The sequence below is a fragment of the Molothrus ater genome, chromosome 16, assembly GCF_012460135.2.
Source record: "Molothrus ater isolate BHLD 08-10-18 breed brown headed cowbird chromosome 16, BPBGC_Mater_1.1, whole genome shotgun sequence".
In the NCBI taxonomy this organism is placed as follows: Eukaryota; Metazoa; Chordata; class Aves; order Passeriformes; family Icteridae; genus Molothrus; species Molothrus ater.
In genome coordinates, this window is record NC_050493.2 from 13,571,715 (window position 1) to 13,590,870 (window position 19,156).

Here is a 19,156-nt window from a genome sequence, read left to right on the forward strand (position 1 = left end):
TTGAGCCTAGAAACCATTGCTTTCTGTTCCACACCAATGCTTCAGTTTGGGGACAAGATGAATGAAGAGTCTCAATTTTCTGAATTAATCAAAAAGAAACATTCTAGTTCTCTCCATTAGAGACAAAATGTCCCAGGAAGCAGAAGCTGAAAGGCTCTGAGCTGTCACTGTAATACCACTCCATTGCTAGTCAAGATGTCCTGGGTACTGATCCTGCCTTAATGGAACACAGGCATCTCATTCAAAACCAAGGAACACTTTGAACAACAGAAATATTCCTCTGCTTGTGGTTTTGCACAAACCAACTTGCTCAGGGACATGCTGGGTCCTGCCTGAAATACCTCAGCACCATCTACAGGAAGCCAAGGGCTCGACAGCACCTCTGGAGCAACCCTGGAAATTGGGCTGGAATTGCAGAAATCAGCAGGCACTTGGAAATGCTGGTTGGAGCAAATCTCAAAGGGAGAGCTGGGCTCCATCTGCAATTCAAAGTGCTCTCTCCACTCCACTGGCTGCTCTCCCACAGCCAAAGGCTATGCCAGAAGCCTCTGTAAATTTAGAACAGCACTTTGTCACTGCATGCATCCAAAGGTTTACCCTTCCCAGCACTCCCTTCTCCTTTAAAAGCAACAGAGCAAATCTTTCCATCTTCCCTCTGAGGTCATTCATACTCCTCCACACTCTCTAGGTGGCCTAAATCCCTCTTGAAATGTGGTGTCCAAACTGGATAAAATATTCATTACAGCAGGAGTTTTACAACTGTGAGCAGGATTGGTGCCTATATTACAGACAAGACTTATTTTATGAATTCTTGTCTATCTGGTTTCTTTTTGTAACCCCATGTCACTTATGACTAACCCTCACTTCACAGAAGACCACACAGACTTCACTCCAGAGCTGCTGCCACACAGGAATAATTAATTCATCCTGGAGAAAATTGTATTTCTAGAGCTTTTTCTACCTTACTAAAAAATAATTTTAAATCTATGCCTGCCTGGCAAGGTGCTGCAGCTCCTCTCAGCTGATCTGACTGCAGGTATAACAAGCATATTTCCTATGCTCTCATATGAAGTATTAATAGAAAAGCCCTGCAGAACATTTCCTTATCACCCAACAACACTGTCAGCTCCTTTTCAAGTACAGCTTTCCAATCAAGCACACAGGCACTTCAGATTTTTACCAACACCAACAAGGTCTCACATTTGCTTTTGACAGTGTCATACAAAAGTGTCAAAATCCAACTTGCACCACTTCTTCCCCACTCACAATGCCTAAATGAGGGAGAAACTGCCTTGTTTTACAGCTGGGGGCAGCACCAAAGCGCATTTCCCCATGGTCTGTTTATTCCTCCTTATCTCTGGGAAGGCTCACATCAGCACAGTCCATGAGCTCTGTGTTGCTACAGTCACAGCTAAATGCCACAAGATGTCACTGTGTCCCTAAAATATTTGAAAACATGATTAGGGTTTGCCCAGTCATAAATACATAGCCCTAGAGGGAGAGAAAAATATAACTGGAATATTAGAATTATAGGCTGCATAAAAACTGCCTTCCTTAAAAGTTTAGTACTTAAACTTGAGTACTTAGGTTTTGTGCAAGGTGTGTGGAACCACATACAACATTTCTTCAAACAAGATGAAATTCACAGCTCTGGAACACAAAGAGCAGCTTAGCAGAAGTTTTCTGATGCTCTTTGCTATCATGAAACCATTTAGGCTCCCAGTGCTTTACCTTACAGGGCTGTGATCCCCTCTGTACGTGAGAAGCCACAGCCCAGGGAGGATAAAGGGTTCCCTGAGGAACTCCAGCCTGATTCCCTGAATCCCTGACAAACACCCCAAGCAAGGGGCACAGCATCTTCCCCCACACAGAGGTTCTGTGTCCCTCTGTCCAGGCCCTTCCCCAAGCACAGTCCTGGCTGCAGGAGCCTCTGGGCCCCAGGAGGCAGCACTGACAGGCACAGGCTCCTGCTAAAGTTCAACAACAGCCCCACACTGCTTTGAAACCTCTGCCAGAACTTCTAACCCAGTCAAGAAACAGCATGTTACACTTTTCATTCTGCTGGAAGTCTCAGCATCTCATCCAAATTTGCTGTCCTGACATGCACAAATGGGGCCAGGCCAGTACCTGACTTGCCATCAGTGCTCCTGCAGCACTTTCCCCTTAGCTACAGGTTTAGAGCATTTCCCCAGTGCTGTGATGCCCCTGTTATGGCACTGGTCAGTTCTACACTTCACTTGGCAATAGGTGGCCCTGTGCTAAGGAAGAAAATAATAATTCTTGAAGCTGTGACAGGCATCATCAGCTTTTAACAACAAGACAACAAAGACAGACCAAGGTAATGATTAGGATAGCAGTTCTGCAAACATTTCACCTGAATTCCAGGCTTCACATTGCTCTGCCTGGTTTAAACCCAAATCCCAATGATTAACAGCATGAGGAAGTGGATAATATCCTTAGGAACAAAGCCAAGTGATTTCAATGAGAAACAGCATAGTATGAGCCAAGACTGAAAGGCTAAAATCCAACTTACCTGTCATATGTCTCTTTGAGATCTCTGGCCAGTTTGCACTTGGGTAGGATGTGATGAAAAGGTGACTGGGGCCCTTCTGTGGCTATGGAAAGATTCAAAACAAGAAAGCAAATAACTGACTTCAAATCAAGGAGTTTCCTCTTCCCCCACTGGGTATCAACCTGTATCTTAGGGGCAGAATTTGTATCATTTTAATCTACAATTACCTTTCAAATCTTTTACAATAACTCAAGTTACACGTTAAAATGATAATAATTGCCAACTTTTGCTAAACCTCAACTCAGTTAAGCACATGTAACCAAATTGGACAAATGATGACTTTAAATGCTTTGTTTTTCTAGATGTTAGCTTTAATTTTTAATGCTTGCAGCAAGATAATGCATCACTGTCAGAGTTCACCGTAAATAGTACATACTGCTATGAGCATTACAGTTACAGAGCATTTTCCAAGTACAGTCTGTAAAAATGCTCTGTAACTGTTTGCTAGCCAGAGTGAAGCATAAGAGTGAAGCTTCCACATAAGGAGTCTGGTGACTCAGCAGACAGCATTAAAGCATGCAAAACTTGCTCTAGGTTGGGTGAAGCTGGCCACACAGGAGCTCTTCCATGTCAGCCTGACAGGGAGAGGCAAACATGATGGCTCAGTGCACAGTCTCCAGAGATTGTGCTGAACTTAACTAGCAAAGAAATCAAAGAAACTACTTCACCTCTGTCACAGACATGTTTTATTGAAAAATCCTTTCCTTAGGATTTTTTCTCCTGAGAAGCTGAGAGGCCTCAGGAACAAAATGTAAACATTGATTATCTACTGCTGTAAAATGCAACAGGTGCATCTTTGATTGGTCTCATGTGGTTGTTTTTAATTAATGGCCAATCACAGTCCAGCTGTTCAGACTGTCTCGGTCATTCACAAGCCTTTATTCATTCTTTCTTTTTCTATTCTTAGCCAGCCTTCTGATGAAATCCTTTTTTCTATTCTTTTAGTATAGTTTTAATATAATACATATCATAAAATAATGAATCAAGCCTTCTGAAACATAGAGTCAAAACACAGAGTCATTCTTGTCTCTTCCCTCATCCTGGGACCCCTGCAATACCACCACACACCTCTAAAAATCACATCCCTGCATAGGGATAGTGAACTTGGCGGAGGCAAAATGCAGGGAAAAGCTCTCAGAATGCTGCAGAGCACCAAAACTTGTTCACAGTGATCCGAGACACGAGAGAAGCAAGAAGGCACAAGCAGCACCTCTCTGGAAGAGCATTCCAGTTGAGAGCCCCTGCTGCTGAAAGCACTCACTCTCTGCCATGGCAGACACCTCGTCCTGGATGGCCAGGATGAGCTTGGCCTCGCGGGTCAGGTACTGGCAGCGGCGCTCCTCGTGCTGCAGGACGATGGCGATCCTGCGCGACAGGTTGTGCAGGCAGCTGATCACCGACGGGTCCGCGTTGGCCTGCGGGAGCACCAGCAGCCTCTGAGCCATGCAGGGACAGCCATGATGGGGAACAGGCAAATGGTTTCCCACTGAGACCAAAAATCAGCCTCTTGACTGGAAATGAACAGAATTTTCTCTACCCACGAGCAAGCAGAAGCTTGGAGGTGTCCAAATGTAATTTGGATTTCTAAGCTCGTCTAAGTGCGTGAAAGGAACACCACACCTGGACAGGGATAGCTCTATCTGGGTTGATTTTCCAGTTGTTAACAGGCCTTCTACCAGCAGAGAGAAAAGACCTCAACTTCACACAGTGCAACAAGACAGTGTCAAGCTTTTTGAAAAGGCAGAATATCCCAGTGCTCAGGTTAAACTCACTGGCAGCACAAGGGCTGCAGTGCCTTTAACATGTCCCACTAACTCCATGTTGCCACACTGGTGTTTGTCCTATGTACTGACAAGGCAGTAATTGGGTAACAATTACCAGCTCATGACCAATATTTTCAGCCCAAATCTGAATTAATGTGGATTCATGCTCCCAAAAAATTCACAAATATAGCTTATTGCCAACACTGCATTTATGAAAGTCCCAGAAAGAAAGTGCTGGAAAAATCTATCACATCAGTACAGCTGCCAAGGGGGGTGAGGGGGAATTCACTAGCTCCAGCATGAGTCAGCAGCTGCTTCATGTTTGTTAAGACATTTAAAGGAATTTAAAGTTCTGGCAAGTGACCACTTGGCACAGAAACCAGCAAACTGTGACTCATCAGTTTTTTGACTGCTGTTCTTGCTGAGTCACGCCACGTTGGTAGCCCTGAAGCTCAAACACAGCAGGATCAGTGCTGATTATCACACTTGGGCCTTTGCCTGCTCTGTCTGCCCACTGCAGATGGACACTCATCTTTATCTCTGAGGGCCTCCACCCAGCTACTGCACTGCTCCATCCCGGGAAAAAATTTCCACTTGCTTCTTGCCCAACACTTTCCAGAAACCTGACTGCTCCCTGTGAACTAAGAGTGTCTCATTTGGCAAATGGATTTTGTGCTGCATCACACAAAATTAAATCACTATCATCTCACGGCTGAAGGGCAAAGAAAGCAAGTTTTCCTAGAAGCACTAGAAATTAGATTCCAGAAAAATGTGGGCTAGCCTTCACTGTGAATGAAGGAGCATTGGTTTCCACACTTCTGCTGCCACATGGCTCAGTGTGCATCAATGTGTGCATTTGCAGGTGCATCTACACAAGCAAAGCACAGGGCTTTAACAGATCACCAAAACAACATCTTTTAACATGAGAAATCTAAAATCAACTCCTCCATTGTAAATTCAGCACTCCCTGACCCAGCAGTGTCCTAAAGCACAGGAACATTGGATTGCCAGCAGAGCTCTGTAGTAAACAATTTCTGGCTTGATTCAGGTACTTGTCCTGTGTGAAACCTTGCTCCTCATCTGAGGACAAGCCATGTCCATGTCACCACTGCAAAGCCAGTGGTAAGAAAAGTACCAGTGCTAAAAGAAAAAAAATTCCTTTCACAAGCACGGAGCTGGAGGTTTTAAAATGATGACATTACATCCAGTTGAGCACAAATCAACCATTTCCACAAAGATAACTATTCCACCTCCCTCTTTTATTTTTAAAAAGGAAAAGAAAGCCAGAGCTCAGAAATCAAGTCATGCTTGAACATAATGAAATTTCTAGGGCTTTATACACCTAATTAGCCAAGCCAGGATCCCTTAACACCAGCATCTAGTTAATAGAGGATGCCTGAAAAAAAATTCCAGGCAGAAACTATGTATTTGTTCTGGGTTTTTGCTGAGCATTGAAACCTCTTTATTCTTCACTTGTACCTTCTTCTCATTTAGCTGTTCAGCTGCTGCTCCCTGGCACTCTCCCTTTACAGTGACCTCACTGCTGAGAGGAGGCAGCTTTCAAACACTGGCCATTAATCACAAAACAAGCCTGGAGTGTGAGCCTTCTGCATTGTCTCATGCATCCAAGGCACATCCCTCTGTCAGATGGAATGGAGACAGTCCTTACCCTTAGTGCAAACACCACGTTGAACAGAATCATGGTGGGCATCTCTCTCTTTGGTGAGGGGTCAGTTTTGGATACCTGAAAAATATTTTTTAGAAAATCCCATTGGCTAGTGTCAGCTGGAGACAGTAACAAAGGGAAAGTAATGTAAAAAAATTTAAAAAAATATAGTTAAATAACAAGCTGAGAAAAGAGAGTAGACAAATCAATATATAACATCAAATATGACTGACAAAATATAGAACTATGCTTTTGTTTTAACTGGAGTGTCACAGTTACTCTACAACACTGCCTTTGCTGAGCAGCTGTGAAGACTTAAACCAAACACAAGCATGGAAATGAGGGTCAGTTAAGACAGCACTCTTACTTAATGTCTCTGTTATTACATTTAGCATCATTAGAGACCTTAGGTTTAAATGTTTTAGCCCAACTGTCAGATGTACTGTTAGGATTCCACAGATCTCAGGCCACACCTATTCCTTCCTTTCCTAAAATCCTCATTCAAATTCCATCCTGTTACAAGCTGCTGCTTTTATCACACAAAATATGCTCTAGAACAGCAGTACTAAACTAAAAGGTTTGATTTTTCCCTTCCTGCAGGATTTCAAACACATTATCCAGCCCCTCTATTCTCTTTGTAGCAGAGAGCTCCATTCCTAAGGCAGATTCAAACTTGCCAGTGAGAAGAAACAGCTGGAGCTGAGACAAGCAAGTGGAATTTGGACAGCCAGAGCAGCTCCAAAGGGAGCACGTGTCACCACAAGATGGAGCACAAAATGCAGAGGACATTCCCACCTCCCCTGTGGCTCCCTGCTCAACACCCACCCCATCCCCAGAGCAAACAGCTGGAACCTGCCAGGCCAAACAAAAGTTGGTCTCTACCCTAAGTATGTGCAGCACCTGAGCCAGGGCAAGCACATCTGCCCTTCCCCACAGGTTCCAAGCACCAGCAGTGAACTGCTCAGGACTGAACTCCAAAATCTGACTGCTTTCACTCAGGAGGCTCTACGTTTAGAAAACTAAGAGGTGATACATATTTGGGGTTTTTTTTTTGTCCTAAAGTGAAAATTACATTCTGTCAGAAAGGCAGTGATGGGAGAGTGGTAAAGGCAGTTTACTGTGTCAATCTGTTCTGGAGTTACAGGTTCCAGGACATCTTGTGAATTTCCAAGTGTAAGGACTGATCCTGGTCCTTCCTTAAAATCAGAGAAACGACCACCACTAACATCAGTTGGGATGCAGGCTAGATTTCATATCAACTCATGTCCAGAAAAAAAGAAGAAGACTGAGCTGGGAAAGAAAATGCTGAAGGAATTTGAAGAGTTCAGAACATTGCTACATAAAAAGCAATCTGGCACACAGGATTAAATGTTTGTGCTCTTGTAACTCCTGAATTTCATCAGGGTAAGAATTTGCTGAGCTGTCCTGTGGATTAATTTACTGCAGTATGAACTCTGAGGAAACTCAAAGCAGAGGCTGCTGGGTTACTCCAGACACTGCCTGAGCTCCATGGAAAAGCAGCTCCATCTGGTTGCTCCTGACTGCAGGAGGGTCCCAGATTTACACTGACACAAACCAGCAGAGATGGCTGCCACATCTCGAAGATTCTGGACTCTAGAAAGTTCTGGGGTGCCTCCTAGGGTGATAAGACACACCCAAAAAGAAGTTCCTTCAGAAGTAACAAAAAAGTGTTTACAGCTCCTTGTAACTTTATTTGCCCAGATGCAATTTTATTTAGACAAACTGAAGTGACATTTCGTGCAATTAGGATTAAACTGATTGGAAAGAATGTACAATATTAAGTGGTGAAAAAAATGCAAATACAAATTTTCAACCTCGTTTAGAGCACATTTAGGAAGCTGAACCTTTCAGAGGAGATTAATAAAAGAAAGAAAAATTATCTGAGGGAGAACAGGCCACTGCTGTCAGAGCCTGGAGGGCACCACCTTAAATGGCCCTGGCCAGGACCTGTTCCCACACAACTTCCCACCAAGTCCATGACCTGGGAGCCCCATTTAAGCTCAGCCCAGGGCCTGGAGCTGTGCTGTGTCCAGGATGGACCTTGGATCTGTGTCTGTCTCCTGGTTTAGTACATCCCACCCTTGTCCTGTCCCCTTCTGCTCCTGGCTGGGGTCCCAATACAGACCCTGGGCCGGGTTCACCACTTGCCTTGTCTGGGGCTGCTGATGGATTTGCACAGCTTGGGCACACTTGAATCCTGTCTTCAAGACAGTTTAACCTTTCAGGACTGAGTCTCTGTGATCCTTCATGACATTTCCTGCAGACTCACAACTGAGTTCCCAAAGTAGCATCTTTTGATGCTTTAGGGCAGCTCCTTGCTGGGATTAAAGCAGTCTGGTCCTCTAAATATCATGCAGCAGTTACCAACAAGCTGTTTCCACCTCTAATTATAGCTAGAAAGCAGGACAGAATTGGCAAGCAGACTTTTTCCCCTGAAAAAGGAATGACTTAGCAAATTCAATGAAAAATGAGACCAAAGAAGTTCAGTGACAGGGATCAGTGTTGGATTCAGAAATTACCAAAACCTAGTTCATTCCTACAGTTGAGCAGGAAGAAGGAACAGGACAGAGAATATCAGGAATACAGAAGCAGGTGAATTCTTTGCAGGATTTAAGCAGGGCCTTTTGCATAGCCCAGACAGCACAGTGCTCTCATTCTAAGCACCTAAAATACAGGCCATAGAGGAAGGTCTCAATGCAAACAGCAGCCTGACTTGGTCCACAAGAAAATTCTAGATCTCCTTCAACATCCTACATATTCCATCTAAGTTTTGTGGATCATCTTCAGCCTCAGGAAAAGTTAAAAGCCAAACAAGGCTGACGCAGCTTTTAGCATTTGTGAAGGGTTTTGGTGGTGTTTTTTTAACTGCCACACTAATTAGAGGTGCTAAAAGCCAACTTGCAGTAACTAAAATAGTGAGAAGCAGCTTTTTGAGTTGGAGTGCCCAGTTTTACTTCTCTTTACTCACACTGCTTCCCTACAGTAACCAGAAGAGTTTCTGTGATCACTGACAGCTCCCTCAGTTTGCCACTCACTCCACTGACCCAGAATAAGTAAAAGACAGCTTGGAGCATCAGGAAGTAAAAGCAGGATCAAAAGCCAACATGCCCATTCTGAATTGCAGGTTTCCTCACTAAAACCAGGCAGTTTGTGAGGAAGGCAGGTCCCCAGAGGGGATCTCATACCTACCTGCCCAAGGGCATGCTGGAGCAAGGTGGGATGGCCAACAAAGCGAACATTATCAATCTTCAATTCAAACTTTTTGCCACACATATCTGACTTGGTAGCCAAAATTGTTGCCAGGATGACATCTGAAAACCTTGAAGAGCAGAAACAGAAGTTATTACAGTTTTCAAAAAGCACATTCCCAAAACAGTCCTCCAAATACAGATATATTTAACTCCAAAGTGTTTAAGGCGTTGTAAATTGTGACTGGATTGCTGTACCTGGAGTACCACCAATTATGTAAAATTAAGGACCCCTAAATTACATCCCTCAGATCATCACAATTATAAAACAGGAAGCGTTCACAACAAAGACTGCAGGGTCATGCTCATTTAATTACATGCTCAGCAAAATACATTGAAAAGATTAGATGCAGTTTGCTTAAATATAAAAAGAGCTGGAGTTAGCCATTGCCTGGATTTAGCTGCAGGTTAATGAACTTACTAAGCAATTACATATTGACACAGCCTGTCACTCAAGCACAACAGAGATCTTTAAGCCACCCAGTATGGCAGAGGGGAAGGCAAAAAAGAGCTGATTCAATTAAAAGAAACACAGCCAGTGCTCGTCCTTCCTTTCCCAAAGCTCATCAGTGACATTCCAATTGCCTCATTTAACAGATCTCAACCTGTGCTCAGCAGACCACTGGCACCTTCCAAGAGCTGAGCCCTGGCCTCACCTGGGCTTTCTCATTTGATAAATCACATTCATGACAGGCCAGGCCCTTCCCAGTGCCCAGGCATGGGGTTACTGAATTGCTCTGGACTGGTGAGGGCAAGGCAGCAGCTCTGAGACAGGAGGGCAAGAACCCACAAGGGGTCAAAGCCAGCTAAAAATCCCGTGTGACAAGGGAGGAATTCCACACTGCTCTCTCTGATGGCCTCAGAGCATTGGTCTGGTCTCTACCAACACTTGTTTTCCTCAAGGTGTCCCCTGGGACAGTGAAGCCCAAACCCACAGGGAAGAGGACGCAGCTGCTAGAGTAAATTTGTTGCTCTAAAATAGGAGCAGTGCAAGGCTTGTTATTAACAAGTTCTCTCCTCATCTGTTTTATAGAAGCTCCTACTTGACCAAATGAATTTCAGACCACTTTCTGATGAGAGCTGGTTTTTAAGAATGAAATGTTTATTGCATTTTGTGTATTTACAGCCAGGGATGTGTGCCCCTGCCAGACCATCCCCCTAGAGCAGGCAGGTAGCCCAGATAACCCAGTATCACTCAGAGAGGAGGGCAGGCATGGGTGTGTGCTGTGCTCACCTTATCTCTTGGCCACAAGTGAGCCCTCCATGCCCAGAGAAGCAATTAATGTAGCTTAGTCCTGCTTCCCTCTGAGTCATGGAGCACTACAGAAATTAAGACAAATGCACTCAAGGACACAGGGGGAATTCCTTTTATTTACAAATACTGGAGATGAAGGACCACACAGGTCCAAACAGCCAAAGCCCCTGGTGCTTGTACAAACAGGTCACTCTGACCACAGCACTCTGCTTATGTTTGGTTTATGGAAGGAGCAGCTGTGCACAAACTTCCAAATCCCTGGCTGCTCTGCTCCAAACTCCAAGCTAAGGGCAAGCAGAGACTAGCCAGAGACTCCTGGGGCCACTGAGCCCATGCTCCTCAGCCACTGGGCTGCACAACTTGGGAAGTCTGGGAGCAAAGGGCAAAGCGCTGGAACAGGACCTGCACTGACAGTCCCTGGAGATCACATTCAAAATAGGAAAAAAAAGTCACCACGACAGCAGTGAGCTTCTCCTCCTCTTTTTGCCCTGCTCAGCAGCTCGTTAATAGGCTCATCATGGAGCCAGGAAGATGGGAACAGCAGTGGATCCAAAAGGAGCATATGTTTTGGGGGGTGAATGGAGAAGGAGGGCAAACTAGAAAATGTCGGCTTCCTGGTAAGAAATGAGTTACCCTTCCCTCCTCCAGCCTTGGCAAAGGATACCTGGGAGCTGATAAACTGATCATTCTGATAACTTCCACAAGGAATTACACCAGCAGATCCTTTAACAGATAAATGTAGTGCTAAAGGTAGGAATTCAGCAGTTTCCCAGGGGAGTTCTTGACACCAACAGCCCAGTCTGCCCTACCTCGCGTGTGGCTCTTTGGGGAGGAAGAGATTAAAAGGCTGATTTTGGAAAGTCCTCAGGATCTTCTCACTACCAGGGTCTTCTGTGTATGGGAGAGTACTGAATTGCAGCCAAAGGACATGCTCAGGACAGAACCCTGACACAGGTGCACCCCCTATCACCACAGGCTCTCCCAAGAGTCACCTGCACTCCAGCCCCATTCTCCTCCTCTCACAGCCTGGATTTATAGTTTTGCTATCTGGGTTTTTTTAACCCCCAGTGCTCTACATAATTTTGACATTTCTTAGGCCTCAGGACAATAGGGAAATTGAGGAACAGCAGATGTGTTATTCCCATTACTTCAATTAGTCACCTCATCTTAGAAAATGACACTTTAAATATTTCAACACACGTTTTCCCATCTTTGGGGTATGTTAAGATGACCTAAAAACACTGACTTCTCAGAGCCCAAGAGTTTGCTAGAAGCAGATTAGGTTTTGCAGTTGGGCAGTAACCCTTCTCCTTTTATGAGATTAGTCTGAGCATTGTGAATTCCAGGGGGAAGCAAACCTCTTCTGTACTAAGGAATTCAGCAGACAGAAAGAATATACAATAAACAAAAGCTTTGATTTCTCCAAAATATTCTACCACTCCTCTCCAGAGCACAACATTGCAACAGCACATTGAAAAAAAGGGGGGAAGATTCAAACATGAATTCTTTTTTTTCCCCCAATAATAGATTGTAACTTTGTATATGCCACAGGAATTCAAAGCAAGGCTCTTATTAAGAATTTTTCTTTGAAGTAGTTCAGACAGGATCTGAGTATGTAGGTGAGGTTTATGTTAAGCAGGGACTAAGGATGCTTTTGTTTTTCCTTCTGGGGCCCTGAGTTAAGCACTTTTCCCTCTCTCATCCCATTCAGCCGAGTGGGGCACCTAAAACAAGCAACCAGCACAGCTGTTCAAACCTGGGTCCTCTAAAGAGCTCTCCATCATTACCCTGGGATTAAATAGATTACTCACTGAGCTGTACTTTCAAGCCATTTCTCCTCAGAAAACAATTTGATTCAGGGCTCCTTGTTGGAATAACTACAATGCCAAGGCTATACTTGTTGCATTCCCAGAGCCTCCCAGTTTTTCCCAATTCACAGAGGGGACAGTGCCACACCCATTCTGGATTCCCTACAGGAAGCACAGAAATGTTAGTAGGACCTTGGTAATTATCCTGGAACAAACCTTTAGCAATACATTTCCTACAGACACTGTGATTTAGCATATGATTTTCTCATCATTCAGTGTAAAACAGAAACCAGAAACAAAAGCACAATTAAAAGGATGGTGAGAAAAGAAAGCCATTCTAGACAAAGGTGATTGTTTAGAATGTTTGGTCTTACCCTGAAACCAATTGCTCATCAGTTAGAGGACATTGGTCTCTGAAATGGGAACATGGCCATAAACACAAAACAAAACACAACAAAAGAAAATAAACGAGGCAAGTACACACAATACAAAAGAGAAAAAAAAAGAGATAATATTAAAAACAAGGATGAGCTATTAAGGGTTAAACTCCTGTAAAGGAAATATAACTGTTGAGGAGAGTCTAAAGTTAATGGAAGGTGAATTCCAGGGATACATTGCAGGCTGTTTGACAGCATGGAGAAAACAGACTAAGGTAATTTAGTCCTTGCACTAGCAGTGGCTGCTGCCATGTGTCTTCCCACAGTACACAGCATTTATGGAGCTGATTTCCAGGACACTTTTTAATTCATGCTTACCTTAAGAGAAACAGCAGAGGTTGCAGCCTGATTTAGAGCAGATTCTAAACCTCAGTTTCTTTCCTACACTATGGCTATCATTTCCACCAAAGAACCTCCCATGCAGCCTTAAACAACCCACAGCTCTTCCCAGTTGGTTCTAGAGCTTCCATACCCACAAGACTTAGGAAAAGAAGATGCCAAGTGTTTGTTGTTGCAGGATTCTGTGAAGGGCCTGGCACACGCAGCCACCACTGCTCCTGCAGGGATCCTCACAGCAGACACAAGGCTGGCCAGACTCACAGCACACTGAAATCCTTCCCTGCCCCTCTCTGTGCCCCAGGCAATAAGCACAGCTTAGGAAAAGGGGATTGGAAAAGCTTTCAAGGCAAAGAATCCTAAACCCTTCTTTACAACAGGTGTACAGAGCAGGACTGAGTTAGCACCTGTACTCACTTTTATATCAGAAACACCTGTTTCCATTTTAACATCCAACTGCCACTTTTTCCCCCAATTAAGATTAAAAAAGGACTTGTTTCATAAAACAACTTCATAAATCTACTGAAAAATTAATCTGATAAAAGCTTTCTACTAACCCACATGAGAAAGGGGAGGCAAACTGAAAACCTCCAACAATTACTTAATACAAAACCCAGATTTCTGCCAGTGACAATGAAAAGAGAACCTAGAGAGCCCAAATGACAAACTACACAATGGGGTGACATTACAGGAAGGGTGTTTCAAGGAATGGGTGCATGAATGGAAAAGCACAGGCTTACAGAAAGGAAGCCTTTCAGAACAAATACAAGGAACAACACTGGAGTCCAGTGAAAGAGGGACAGAGGAAACAAATGTTATCACAGGAGAACTACTGTTTGTTAGAAAGGGACATTCAAACCCTTGTTTGTCAGTAACTTGGGGTTTTTATAACAGAAGCATTTGCTAAATTTGCTAAAACTCCTTCAGTTAGTCAGCTCTGCTACTAAAAATGCAAAGTCTGCTGTAACATATGTTACTATATGTGCCTCCTCATTAGAATATTTGCTTGCTGGCTATACCACCTTCAGAAAAAACTACAAAAAAAAACTATTTCAAACCAATTTAACATAGCATTATTTTATGGCTTCAAAGGAGTTATTGCCTCCTATTTTTTCAGGGGAAAGAAAGAAGACTGGCAGGCATCTCCATAAACATTGGGAGGGGGTGTATTCCTGGTAAAACACTCAGAAACTGAAGGATGTTTTTGAAAAGTGCAAATGATGAAAGGCTGAGAGAAGCCAACAGAGACACTTGACAAGCAATTTGTTTTGACAGTGACAGCCTTCTGAATACCTTTTTGTTGCATGGCCACCATCAACACACCTCAAACACTTTTGCTGCTCAACTTGCTTTCAGCAGGAAATAAAATATGTACTCTGCAGACCCAAACACAGCCCCATTGAGCAGAAATGAATACAAGCAAACACACCCCAGGAACCTGGGGAAGGATTATCATGAATAAGCTGCCATTGTCTATAAAAAAAACCAAAAAGCATAACAATGATCAGGAAATTGAGCCTGGAGGCTAAAAGAAATCCAATTATCTGTACAAATATGCTACATGGAAATGGAGTTAAGGCACCTAAACTGATCTGATTTTGTCCCTCCTGAGAGCATTAAGAAAGGTCAGTTCCAAAGTAATTGATCTGGGTTCCAATAGCTATGGGGAAAAAACAACAGTAAATCTTACCTAGGACACAATTGGTACTAGATTACTAATAAATTAAAGACAGGCATCCAGTATAAAAAAGGACGACTCCAACCTTCTTAGGAACTACTGCAGCTACAATATAAATCTGAAATAACCTTTGTACTGAGCATGCAGTGAGAAAACCCCAACCCTACAACATTATCAAACTTGCCATATACCACCAACCCAACCCAGCAGTCTGCCCACTCCACAGCCTCACTTTGTGCCACCAAAACCACCCATGGGTGCTCCTGACATGCAGGGATTGAAAAGAAACTTTTTCCAACTCTTCCTCGATGAAGTCTTCCAAAAATAATACAAAACCACTTCATAAATTACTTTTATTGTGGACAATTTCAGACAGAAAATCATCACCACCAGAAAACAGACTGGACTTTGTGCTGATGAACTCTCTCCATGTGCACTGAGTGTCCAGGAAGGGAACTGCTGCACTGCAGAAGGATCTTACAGGGATGGAGCTGCCACTGAAGGAATGGCTCTCACAAAACCAGTTGCTCCATTCCTGGTCTCTATAACCTGATCTTCAATGAAAACACACACACTGAAGCAAAAATTTATAATGTTGGTGAGGAAAAAAATCAATGATGATATTGGTTCCATGGCATATTAAACTCCTTTCCTTTCCCAGCTTACAAAGCAGGTGCATCTCCCTCCCTCCAGGGGATCTGCACTTCTCTGTCTCCACTCTCCCCTTGGAATCTCTTCTATTCCAAGGCACCAACCTCTGTTACTCCTAAAATTGCCTGACACAAATCAAAGTTGAGCAATCCATTGCACAGTTTTGAAGATGCCTTTTTGTCTTCTGCTGGAAGAAGCATCTGTGTACTTAAAACTTGCATATTTTTTCCACCTCATCAGTCAGTGAAAAATACAAACTTTGCCAACAAAGCTTCTCTTGTCTAATTTGAATTAACAACACTCAGTATAAAAAGAGCATCAGCATGTTCTTCTACTAGCAGGTACCACTGAAGAGGACACATTTAACTGCTACAGGAGTTGTGTGGGATGCAGAGGATTTAAGAGTGATGCTTACATTGCTGCTGGGAAAAAGCTTTCTGTAATCAAGCTGCAAACAAACTCAGTTTTGAAAGGGATTTTGAATTTCAGAAAACAGATGCCCAGCCATATAAGCAGCACCAGCAGTGTTCTAGACTCCAATACCCAGCATCTAGAATAAATAAACTTTCAGAGCAACAGAAATGCTGCTGCTCTTCTATTTCCCTTTCCATATGCATGGGAGATACAGACAGATCTGAAAAAAATTTTTATTAGTAACAAATACCTGAGCAGGAGATTAAGCACGAACTTTCATGCCTGGTGTCCTGGACATCACTACAATGAAATAATCTAAATATTTGTTTAGTGTAGGTTACATGCCAGCACATTCAATGTAAAAATCTGCTTCAGGAAAACACCAGCAGTTTTCTCACCTGACCATCATCTGAAATGATAAAAGCTTTTCCTACATCATTGCAGTAACCACATATTGTCTCACACTAACTCAGCAACACAGGCAACATACAATAAACACAGCCACACATGAAGGGCTTTGTCCAACCTGCCAAAACAGTGTCAGACAGAAATTGGTATCATTCCAACACCTTCTTAATCTACCTAGGGAACTTCTACAGCCAGGGCTTTGAACACTGAGCTCTCCTGCTGTCCACAGCCCAGCCTGAAAAGCCAGTCACCAGTTCCCAAAGATACACATGGTTTGCTCCCCCTGCAGCTGTGCCCTGTCCATGCTGCACTCACTGGACACACAACCAAAGGTTGAGTTTGAAGGTTTCAAAGGCATCAGAATGGCAAGAGATACAAATTACCTCAAGCAAAATGTGTTTTCATAAGATCCCAGTCCTGGAAAATGAAATTAACTGATGGATATTTACAGTCATGTGGGTGATTTTAATTTCAGTTAAACCATTCTCTGTCATAAAGTTAACAACAATCTTACATTGACAAGGTGATGATTACTTCTTTAGTACTCTTATAAAAGAGAAGAATAGCAAATACCTCTTTTTTATTAATACTGGAAATAAAAATACACATCAGAAAAAAGATCTGCTAGTGAACTGTGGGCCAACAGACAAAAAAACCTTTTTCTCTCCCAGATTTCTCTCATATCTAGTAGTGATAAATTTAGAACTATACAGCAGATTTCAAATGTTCAGCAAAACTAATTAGAGAGTCCATCCATAAATAAACACATACTGAACACCACACTGCCTATTTTCAGTGCATTTGTTACCCTCTGATTTCCTGTACTTAAAAAACTCTCTTCAAGTGTCAGTTTCCTTTTGAGCCACTGTGTCACTCCACTGACACAACAGCAGCTCTGTCTGGAGAAACAAAATTAGTTATTCATTAGTGCACAGCAATTCCAAGAGACCATTACATGAGCTAGGGAAGAAGTTGAGGCAACTGAAAAATATATCCAGTTAGAAGTAGGCAGGTAAAGAAAAGTGGGATTTTGCCAAAGGATTAATACTCCTAGTTTTGAAAGGGCAATATTGCCTTTCTAACAAGCAAGAAGAGCTGATCTTGCCCAGGAAACAACAGATTCAGCAGCATTCCCTGGTGAGACAGTCCTCTTTCCTAAGCACTAAGTTGCTCATAACTCGATATTAAAGCATTTTTTGCCAGGTTGTTGTTTATAGAGTCCAAGAGAATGTGCCTAGGAACTAGGAGGCAAGAGAGCAGGAGGCTGCCTCTCCTCCATTTCAACCTCTCAGGCAGAAGAAATGTTTTCCCTCCTACCTGGAGTCCCCATCTTGATCTTCTGTGCTGTCACCAGAGCCATTCACAGCATATCGACTCCTTCGTTTGTCTGAAGCAAAGAATAAAGATAAATTTACCCTGGAAAAATCTGCTTAATGTGTGTGTTTATGTTTTCTATTCTCACTCAAAAGAACATTAAAAAAATAGGAGAAAATTTTTTTTCCTCCAGGGGATGAAGAGGAGAAAGTGAAACATACACAGAAACTGACACAGATAACAGTTTGAAGTTCAAGAGGGAAAAGTAAAAGTCTGACCAATGCAATTTCCCTCCTTATTGCTCAGGTTTTGAGACAATTGCAATGCTCCCAAAGTCATAGGAAGGGAAATCCTTTATCAACAAAAAGCAGGGGTGGCAGAGAAAAAGGAGGGGGGTGGCAGGGAAGCAGTCAGAAAAAAAAAAAAAAAAAAAAAAAAGCCCCCATATTTTCATATTTCACCTATAAAATGGAAAGGGAATTAGAGATTATTCTCTCTTCATAAACTGTCTCACAACCTAAGCAGAGGAGTTAAACTTCTCCCAACACACAGCCACCAGCACACAACCCAGATCACACAGCTCCATCACCCCACAGGCACTGTCCCAAATCACATGCCTCAAAGCAAGAGATGCAAGCAGTGCTGGCACCTGAATAATCCCATTCTCCTGTTTTCCAGGAGAAATTAAACTTCCTCCAGCACACTATTCAAGACCACAGACTAAAATTCTGTAATTCCTACCCATTATTGGTTAAAGCTTATAGTGTTTACTGAATCACTTCTTCCAAATCAGTGCCTTCCTTCTCATCCTGCCTCCTCCTTCCCTTCCCCTGCAGCTCCCAAAACGCACAGGATTCACCTGGCCCAGGTGGACAGGGACACCTGGCACTGATGTGGTTCAGTTGATGGATGAGAGGGGTCCCAGGGCACCTGGGGGGAGTGAGGGCACGGCAGGGCAAGGGCTGAGAGGTGCAGAGTCCCATGGGGAGCTGTGAGGGGTGCCAGGTCCTCATGGACAGAGGGAGTGAGGGGAGCCAGGTACCCAGAGAGGGTGTGACAGGTGTGTTTGGGGGGGGTGACAGGTACCCACAGGGTGTGAGGGGTGTCTGGGGGGGTGACAGGTACACAGGGAGTGTGAGGGGTGTGTGTGGGGGGATGACAGGTACCCACAAAGTGTGAGGGGCGTGTGGGGGGGGATGACAGGTACCCACAGAGTGTGAGGGGTGTCTGGGGGGAATGATAGATACCCACAGAGTGTGAGGGGCACGGAGTGCCAGGTGAGGGGTGCCAGGCCCCCATAGACAATGTGAAGGATGTGAGGGCGGGTTCCGGGCCCGCACGGGCGGTTTGAGGGGTCCGTGTGGGGTACCAGCCCCCCATGGGAGGATGCCAGGCCCCGGCGGACGCTGCTGCGGGCGGGGGCAGCCGCAGCTCCCGGCGGCGGCACTTACTGTCCTGCGCGGCGGGGTGCTCGGCGCCGCGCTGGAACGGGAAGCGGAACAGCAGCTTGTTGCCGCGGCTGCCCGAGCTCACCAGGATCACGCTGATGGGGCTGGTGCTCTCGCCCATGCCGGCTCGGCCTCCC

The 19,156-nt window shown here is 44.0% G+C and overlaps 1 protein-coding gene across 2 annotated transcripts in view; it reads right to left on the reverse strand.

Moving 5' to 3' along the window:
* NPRL3 (NPR3 like, GATOR1 complex subunit) overlaps positions 1-19,156 on the reverse strand; it is a 43,401-nt gene extending 24,245 nt beyond the window's left edge. Inside the window, exons 1-6 of one of the 2 annotated variants that reach the window (XM_036392256.2) lie at positions 19,023-19,156; positions 17,575-17,644; positions 9,212-9,341; positions 6,005-6,079; positions 3,834-3,987; positions 2,534-2,615 (exon numbers count right to left, since the gene is read on the reverse strand). In XM_036392256.2, the coding sequence (XP_036248149.1) occupies positions 2,534-2,615; positions 3,834-3,987; positions 6,005-6,079; positions 9,212-9,341; positions 17,575-17,644; positions 19,023-19,140 (629 nt within the window). In that variant the 5' untranslated portion in view covers positions 19,141-19,156. Of the gene's footprint in view, positions 1-2,533; positions 2,616-3,833; positions 4,009-6,004; positions 6,080-9,211; positions 9,342-17,574; positions 17,645-19,022 lie in introns of both variants that reach the window. The other variant, XM_036392255.1, reaches the window with a different exon arrangement.